This window comes from Brassica rapa, chromosome A07 (assembly GCF_000309985.2).
Source record: "Brassica rapa cultivar Chiifu-401-42 chromosome A07, CAAS_Brap_v3.01, whole genome shotgun sequence".
Classification (NCBI taxonomy): domain Eukaryota; kingdom Viridiplantae; phylum Streptophyta; class Magnoliopsida; order Brassicales; family Brassicaceae; genus Brassica; species Brassica rapa.
In genome coordinates, this window is record NC_024801.2 from 7846834 (window position 1) to 7856413 (window position 9580).

General features: G+C 30.9%; 1 protein-coding gene across 2 annotated transcripts; it reads left to right on the top strand.

The window, feature by feature from the left end:
- The first annotated feature begins 2776 nt into the window (after positions 1–2776).
- Positions 2777–8786, top strand: LOC103828549 (protein DETOXIFICATION 6). Of its 2 annotated transcripts, none has more exons than XM_033275181.1 (7): positions 2777–3309; positions 3441–3985; positions 4068–4154; positions 4359–4415; positions 4492–4730; positions 4812–5017; positions 8082–8786. In XM_033275181.1, exons 1-7 carry the CDS (start codon positions 3055–3057, stop codon positions 8142–8144), a joined length of 1452 nt encoding a protein of 483 aa, XP_033131072.1. In that variant the 5' UTR covers positions 2777–3054; the 3' UTR covers positions 8145–8786. The 2 variants fall into 2 exon arrangements, with proteins under 2 accessions (XP_033131072.1, XP_009102405.1); XM_009104157.3 differs by lacking the exon at positions 8082–8786 and adding an exon at positions 5099–5437 and having other exon boundaries at positions 2798–3309.
- Positions 8787–9580: the final 794 nt, after the last annotated feature.

Sequence of the window (9580 nt, forward strand, 5' to 3'; positions counted from 1 at the left end):
ACATTAAGCATATAAATTACGGCTTTTTGCAGAATTGACCTACAACTTAAAGTTAAATACAAAACTAACTTTTTTTTTTGAAATTAGTTTTGCCCTATTCACCCCACAAGTTCATATAATTCACGAAAATGCCATCAATTTTTTTTCCGAAAATGACATTTTTACTCTCTCACCCTCATAATCTGGAAGACTTCCTGGAAGTCGTCTAGTGCATTATATTTTAGACGACTAACATGTAAGTCGTCCTAGAAGTCTTCTAGATCTGAAAAACCTGCATATCAAAAAACGTTCAAATGACTTAAAAACAGAGAAAATGAGTGGAAAATTAGATAAATCTACATTTATAAAACACACAAAAATACATATCTAAAATTAATAGATCTACCTTTAAATTACTGGAAGATGAGTACCATCTGATTAAAAACCTGCAAAAGAGATAGATTAGTAAGAAATACATGAGACAAAACTGTAAAATTCATATAAAGTTTGGTGTTTTCAAGTCAAAAAGATTATAGAGAGGTTGAAGAGTTTTAAAATGATGAAAATTACATTTTTGTTGCAGCCATTTGAGAGGAGAAGAGAGAATGTGTAAATTTTTCTTTATATAGGGAGACAAAAAATTCAATTAGGTTAAATATTTTTGATTCAGACGACTTCCTAGACGACTTACTACTAAGTCGTCCAGAAGAGTTTACTATTTTTAGCGGAAAACTAAAATAGAAGACTTCCCAGATGACTTACAAGTAAGTTGTCTGGTTTAAATTATTTAAGCGGGAAAATAATTTTTAAAAAAATTTTAGGCGGGAATATTTGGACGACTTACATGTAAGTCGTCTATTTTAATTTTTTCACCAGACGACTGAAATATAAGTCGTCTAGACTCTAAACATAACCCCTAAACTTAATTAACTAACTAAATACTTCATAAAATCAAATTAAACTTCAAAAATGTTTACAATACACAAAAATAAACACGTATAGGTAAAAAATTAATTTTTCAAAAAAAGATTCAAGCTTTCCAAAATCTAACCCTAAGAATACATACAATACTACAACATATGTTGCCAAATTCTAGACCAAAGAATACCATGATTCACTACCTACACTCATCTATGTTGAAAAACAATTCAATTTTGTTATATTTTAATTTATATCATTTAAAACTATTTATAATTACATTATTTTAATTTTTCGCTTATCAAAATATTTTTTTTTTAAATTTATAAATTATTTTTAAGATCAGCTACACCAGAAGACTTACTTTGAAGTTGTCCAGGCGACTTCAAACATCTCAGACGACTTACTAGGACTATATTCGTCAAAACAGCTTCTGTTTTTTTGTTTGGTCACAAGGGATTGGGCTGTAATTTCACAAGGCTTTTAGGTTAATTTTGCATTTGATTCAAGTTTGGGTATAGGTTTGGGGTTAAAATCAAGTTATGGGTTAGTTTTGGTAAAATCCCCTATAAATTACTAATTAAAATAGATAAAGATTTATTCTAGAAACATAATGATGAATTATAGTCGGACTAACTTAGAGCTTGACTGGTTTTTCGTTACCATCCGCAAACGCAACTTTTGATGTTGGTAGCAGTTGACAGCATTTCAAAACAATCATACAAACCGCTACAAATTGCTTTAAACCACTCCAAACCTATTAAAATCAAAAGCTAGTTCGAGTTAGGATTTGTGGTTGTGGATGATTGCGGGTGGATAAATAAATATAATATTTTTTTCAAAAATATTTTAAATTTTTAAATTAAAAATTAAAAATACAAATATTATAAATCAAAATATATATATATTCACTAACATTATCATATTTTTTTTATAAAAACTTTAAACTAAACATATATAAAATGAAACAAAATATTCTTTTAAAGTTTTAATATATATCTTCAAAAAAACAATTATTAAAGTTATAACCTTCAGCTAATTTAAAAAATTAAATAAATAAACATTAAATTATTATTAATCATATTATATTGATAAGTATTATATTTTTTCACAATAGTATGTTCTTCTAGTGTTATAATATGATAATATTGGTAATTTCTTATTAAACCGCTGCAATAACTTATAATACTAGTCACAAATATCCCGCAAACGTTGTGCCAGTCATACAAAACGCTTTATAACATTTGAAACCGCAACCACCCGCATCTGCATCCGCATCCGCAACCACAACCGCTGTGTTTGAACCAGTCCAACTCTTAATATAGTCTCCTTTAAATTGTTAAATTGACTGAGCAAGATGCTTATTTATTCGTCTGATTAGTACCTAAGAGAACCTCTAATGGTAGTATTAAGAGGATTTCTTAGCATTTAAAGAAAATAAATGAAATCAAAAGAGAGATTGAGCAAAAGTTCTTAGTTATTAGTTATGAATTTTTCAGAAATTATATGATATACTAAAAAGATACATGTCATTCAAATAGATGATTAAATAGTTTTAAAAAATAAAATATAAATAAGTAACTTTTTAATGTCTGATTAATTATGCTATTACAACGATGAGAAATATTACATAGACGATTCTACAGCCGATAATTCTACCATCATATGAGAATGCATGTCTTACTGCATCGCCCGAGTCGTCCTATGAAATTCATATTCGATGATACATTCTTGCACCATGCCGAAGACTTTTTATAACATTTTTTCTTCATGATTTGTATAATTTGCAAATCCTAGACCTGGTGGTGTAGAAACATTAATAAATTAGTCAAACCACGGATTCCACATAAATAAATAATTTTAATACTAATATATATATATATATATATATATATATATATATATATATTTTAGAAACCTGCTCTTAGAAATTTCAAACATCGATAACAACACTTACAAATTGTTTAGTCCCACCATTTAAATGTATTCACCTAGCGTCATTGACTTTTGTTCCTTTTTTTAAAATACAACTAATTTTGTCAGTCTCTGTTAATTTGAGTTTTTTTTTTCTTTTCTTTTTCATGCATTTATATCTTTCACAAGTCCCAACGACACAGAAACGGTCGACGACACGAACTAAACAATTCCAAGAAGTTAATGGAAGATCCTCTTTTGCCGGAAGACGCGCAGTGTACCACCGGGAATCCAAAGCCAACGCAGACATGGCGGATGGATTTTACGGCGGAGCTGAAGAACGTCAGCCGCATGGCCGCACCTATGGCCACCGTGACCGTTGCTCAGTTTCTATTGCCTCTTATATCGGTCATGGTAGCCGGCCACCGTGGCGAGCTCCAGCTCTCGGGCGTTGCTCTTGCCACCTCCTTCGCTAACGTCTCCGGCTTCAGCATCATGGTAATTTCATAACCTCCTCTTATTACAAGAGCCGTCGTAAGTGCTTTGTTTCGGCTTTGGACCATAGGTTGTACTTGTGTCTTTTTAGTCGACGTTCAAAATCTTGAAACGCTAAACTTGTCTTTGTGCAGTTTGGATTAGTGGGTGCACTTGAGACTCTGTGTGGCCAAGCTTATGGAGCCAAACAATACTCCAAACTCGGAACCTTCACGTACTCTGCAATCGCCTCCAACGTACCCATTTGCGTTCTCATTTCGATTCTCTGGATTTACATGGACAAATTATTGATTTCCATCGGACAAGACCATGACATCTCCAAAGTAGCTGGCTCCTATGCGGTTTGGCTTATACCGGGTTTGTTCGCTCAAGCGGTGCAACAACCTGTAACTCGGTTTCTCCAGACTCAGGGTTTAGTTCTACCTCTTCTCTACTGTGCTTTAAGCACACTGTTGTTCCATATACCTGTTTGCTGGATTCTGGTCTACACTTTTGGTCTCGGAAGCAATGGAGCAGCCTTGGCTATTAGCCTGTCTTACTGGTTTAACGTATTGAGTCTCGCTTGTTATGTGAGATTCTCCAGTTCTTGCGAGAAGACTCGTGGCTTCGTGTCCGATGATTTCGTATCTGGCGTCAAACAGTTTTTCCAGTATGGAATACCATCAGCAGCAATGACTTGGTAAAGACAATTCATCATCTTTATCTTTGGTACATGTTGCTTTCATCTTGCTTTATTCGTCTGTTTCTTTTCCTGTGTGCAGCTTAGAGTGGTGGTTGTTCGAGCTCCTTATATTGTCCTCAGGACTCCTCCCTAATCCGAAACTCGAGACCTCTGTTCTTTCGGTTTGGTAATCTACGATACTCTTTTAATCTGCCTCTCCCCTTTTACATATCTCAGGATTAATTAACGTACTAGTCAAGTAAATGTTTTTAACTTAAACTAAATTCGTTTTCAGTTAGAATGTATATATATAACCAAAATTTTGTTGTACATTTCATTAATGAGAGAAGGAATTAAAATCTAACCTGTTTTCCAATCATATTGGTGACAGTCTTTCAACAGGATCTTTACACTATGTCATACCAATGGGTATCGCGGCTGCTGTGAGGTATGATTTCGATAAGCCATCTCAAAGTTTCGTTTGAGAATTTTGCAACTGATTGGGCCCTGTTTTACTTTGGCAGCACAAGGATTGCAAACGAATTGGGTGCTGGGAATCCGGAGGTTGCTAGGCTTGCAGTGTTTGCTGGTATTTGCCTTTGGCTCCTAGAGGCTGCCATTTGTAGCACAATTCTCTTCATTTCCAGGAATATTTTCGGCTACGCCTTTAGCAACAGCAAAGAAGTTGTGGACTATGTGACAGAGCTAGCTCCTTTACTCTGTCTCTCGTTTATTGTAGACGGGTTTTCAGCAGTTCTTGGGGGTAATAAGATACCCATATCAACCTGTAGACGGTAGAAAAGAACTCCCAGCTCACACAATCTTGTTTTATATACTTGGCTAGGTGTTGCTAGGGGAAGTGGGTGGCAACATATTGGAGCTTGGGCAAATGTGGTGGCTTATTATCTCATTGGAGCTCCGGTTGGACTTTTCTTAGCGTTTTGGTGTCACATGAATGGTAAAGGGCTATGGATCGGTGTGATCTTTGGTTCTTCATCGCAAGGCATCATACTTGCTATAGTCACTGCTTGCATGAGTTGGAACGAACAGGTCAATTCCAATCTATTTGTTTTCTTTACTCTTTGTTTTTTTCTCTACTGAAATTGCTTTGCTGCTATATAATAATTGCAGGCTTCCAAGGCAAGAAAACGAATAGTTGAAGGGACTTCTTCGTTTGGCAAGGGAATTGCTTGAATGGTTCTTTGTGTATTTTTGATACAATTCACGGAGATTTTGCTTTTCCTCGAATATGGGATATTATCATGGGCAGCTGTTTCGCAAGAGAAGAGAACATCGGAGGGTGATAATGTAGGAATACTATCATATTATGTCACACCCTTAGTCCCTCACACACTATACTGAAAATTGCTCTTTATTTGATGATCCACTCTTAAATTGTTGCTCATCAAACATGGTTATCTACAGAGCTCTTTCAGACACAAATTTTCGGAAATACAAATACATTCTGTGATAGATTTAATTTATTTGTAGGGAATTTGTCAAAGATGACATAAAAGTATTAGTTTAAATAGAAAACTAAAGCGCTTCAGTCCCAGCTATTTGAAGATATTATACAATCACTTTTTAGAGAAAAATAAATATATTTTGGTTGGATTTGGTTATATATATATATATATATATTGTTTATAGAAGATTTTAAATAATTTAAATCTCCTGATTTCTGTCACATTGAATATCATAATGGTTTAAATCTATTTTAATTTTAAAAATCAACTAGATCATGCGCGCCGTGCAGGTTTTTTTAATCAAATAAACCAAATTTACCAAATTAGTAAATCTATGGGTAATAGAATAAGTGTAAGAAATATGTATATGATATACTCCATAATTGAAATCGGCATTATAAATTAATTAGGTTATAGAACAATATAATTATCAAAATTAAGATACATTATTCATAAGAGAGGGATAATTAATAGATAGATCTATAAAAAAATGTTGGTTTATAAAGAAATATAATTAAAAGTGTTGGATGTTTATTTTCAAACACTTGATCATAAGGGAGGAATAATTAATAGATATATGTAGGTATAACTTTATAATCGAAAAATGTATTTAATTTAAAATTTTACAAAAAACAGTTGGGTCAGATAGAATGTTTCAGTTTTAATAAGATAGATGAATTTTAGTAACTGAAGTTTGTATTCTGGTCAGTTTCTGGTACACCGTGGATTTGATCGCTTAGATTTATTGAAGGGAATTCATATAATATTGGATGAGAATTCATATAAGTCTCGACGTATGCTCTTTGATTGAATGAGAATTCATATAAATGAACGGTGCTAGTTGAAGATCAAATCACTGATGTTATCTTTCTCAATGTGTATATATTCTATATTATCCAGATACTGGATTTTCTGACGACTATTATGCATAGCTTCAATCAAGTCAAAACAAAATTTGCTGCTCTTACATCTACTTCGGCTTCACGTTTGTCACCGTCTAGTTGTTAGCGTCTTAGTCGTTGCTTCGTTGTCGTTGGTAAGAAACGTGCTCCCCAAGTGTTATTTATTATCATGTATTTATTTATTTTTAATTCTTTTTTGAAAAAGGGTTGCAAATCATGTATTTATTTTCCATGCACTTTTACGATAATATTATGAGTTATTTTTGGGTTAACCCCCTAAAATGAACCTGTAGATTCACCAACCAATAGTATTTGAATATTTGATACTTGATATCTTTTAGAAAACAAAACAAAATTGAATTTCTAAATTAAATTATATTTTAAAAATAAAAAATATAAATTACATAAAAATAGTTACAAAAAAATAAACAAATTAATATTGTTAAGCGTCAGCAAAATACAAAACCTTGTACTATAAATCGTAAACCCTAAACATTAAATTTTAAACCTTAAACTTTGGATAAACCCTAAACCGTTAGAAAATCTTAAACCCTAAATCATACATTAAAAACTAAACTTTAATAACATTAAATCCTAATCACTAAATCCTAAACCTTTGGGTAAACTCTTAACCTTTGGATAAATAAACTTTTAACCTTGGATAAATCATAAACTCTAGGGTTTAATTTTTAATATTTTTGATTTAGAGTTTATGATTTATCCAAGGGTTCAGGGTTTATCCAAGGGTTTAGAGTTTAATGATTAGGATTTAGGGTTTAGTGTTATTAAGATTTAGTTTTGATGTATGATTTAGGGTTTAAGATTTAACCAAAGGTTTAGGGTTTATCCAAAAGTTTAAGGTTTATCCAAAGGTTTAAGGTTTAGGGTTTAGTATTTTACTGACAGCTTAACAACATTAGTAAAATTATTTTTTTGTAACTATTACTATTTTTATGTATTTTTATTTTTTATTTAAAAAATATAATCTAATTTGAAAATTCAATTTTGTTTCCTTTTTTAAAAGATATCAAATACCAAATACTCAAACACTATTAGTGGGTGAACTCACATGTTCACCTTAGGGGGTGAACCCAATAATAACTCTAATATTATTATGCGCTATACATGAAATTAAAAATTGAATTATTTAATATTGTGTGTTTATAAGTTTGTTGATAATGTGATGCTAACTAGTATTTTTCAGGTAGTTAACAAGCTTTTTAGTCTTTATTAACTCTTTCAAATTAAAAGATGGTGTTGGATGAAGTATACAAACTTTGGAGTGTAAATAAGTAAAACAAATAAAGAAACAACAAAGAACTAAGGATTTTTTCGGGAACTTGTGGTCAAGTGATAAGAAGAAGGTTTAGGATGTCAATACATTTTAGATTCGATTCATCTGTTATGCGAAACAAAATCTCATATTACTTTGATATCCTAAATGAATATGGGTTTTTTCTTCTGGCCCATTTGAATACCCAAAAAAATGATTTATCCATGGACTCCTCCACTTACGAATTAATCTGGACTCTTCCATAGATCCGGAATATCCCAAATTAATCAAAAAAAAAAAAGAGCTATGGATCGGTGTGATATTTGGTTCTTCATGGCAAGGCATCAGACTTGCTATAATCACTACTTGCATGAGTTGGAGCGAACAGGTCAATTGCAATCTTTTTTTGTTTTTGTTTTTTACTCTCTTTTTTTTTCTACCGAAGTTACTTGGCTGCTATCTGAATATTCCAGGCTTCCAAAGCAAGAAAAAGAATAGTTGTAGGGACTTCTTCGTTTGGCAATGAAATTGTTTGAAGAGTTATTATTGGGTTCAGCAACCAATAGCATTTTGTTATGAGTTATTCTTGAGTTCACTTCTACAGATTTATCAACCAATAGAAATTTGTTATTTCATATTTAATGTCTTTTAAAAAAAATAAAGTATTATCAAGTTATATTATGTTTATAAAATAAAAAGGTAAAAATAAATTAAAAATAGTAATAGTTGCAATAAAAAGAACATTTTTAAAAAATATTTTTAAAACCGTCAGCAAATCACTAAACCCTAAATCCTAAACCCTTAGGTAACCCTAAACCCTTGGATAAATCTTAAACCCTTGGATAAATCTTAAACCCTAAATCAAAAATACTAAATACTAAATATTAAAAATCCTAAGCCCTTAATCCTAACCCCTAAATCCTTAGATAATAAAAAGTTGTAGTTCCTAAAGAGAATTTTTAAATATTTTTAACGGCAAAACACTAAACCTAAATACTAAATACTAAACTTTAAACTCTTGGATAAACCATAAAACCGAGTTTATGGTTTATCCAAGGGTTTAAAGGTTATGATTAAGGGTTTAATGTTTTTAAGATTTAGTGTTCAGTGTTTTTGATTTAGGATTTATGATTTATCCAAAAAATTGTAGGTTTTACCCAAGGGTTTAGGATTTAGGTTTAAGGTTTAGTATTTTGTTGATGGCGTTAAAAATATTTAAAAACAAATTCCAGTTAGTCCTATTTTTTTTATTTTTTTTACTTTTATTTTATTTTAAAAACATAATATAAAGAAACTATTTTGTTTCTTTTTAAAAAAGATATTGAATATGAAATAATAAAAGAGTTATTCTTGGGTTTACCAATCAATAGTATTTTGTTATTTCATATTCAGTATCCTATAAAAAAGGAAACAAAATATTATCCATATATTATGTTTTTATAATAAAATAAAAAAGGAAAAAAAAATATGACTAGTTGGAAAATGTTTTTTTAAAATATTTTTAACGTCATCAACAAAACACTAAACCTTAAACCTAAATCGTAAACCCTTGGGTAAAACCTAAATCCTAAACCCTAAACTTTTTGATAAATCCTAAACCCTAAATTAAAAACAGTGAACACTAAATCTTAAAAACATTAAACCCTTAATCCTAAACCTTAAACCATTGGATAAATTCTAAACCCTAGGGTTTAGGGTTTATCGAAGGGTTTAGAGTTTAGTGTTTATTATTTAGGGTTTAGTGTTTTGCCGTTAAAAATATTTTGAAAAAGCAACTAAAACTTTTTTTTTATCTAAGGATTTAGGGGTTATGATTAAGGGTTTAGGAATTTTAAGATTTAGTCTTTAGTGTTTTCGATTTAGGATTTAAGATTTATCCAAGAGTGTAGGGTTTATCCAATGGTTTAAGATTTAGGGTTTATTTTTTGCTGACGGTTTTAAAAAATATTTTTTTTCAACTATTACTATTTTT

Bases quoted from the DNA above. Each gene is read 5' to 3' on its own strand.
- LOC103828549 (XM_033275181.1), top strand. From the start codon at position 3,055: ATGGAAGATCCTCTTTTGCCGGAAGACGCGCAGTGTACCACCGGGAAT. The intron at 4,731-4,811 runs GTAATAAGATAC...ATACTTGGCTAG, and splicing joins GTTTTCAGCAGTTCTTGGGG to GTGTTGCTAGGGGAAGTGGG. The intron at 5,018-8,081 runs GTCAATTCCAAT...TGAATATTCCAG, and splicing joins GCATGAGTTGGAACGAACAG to GCTTCCAAAGCAAGAAAAAG.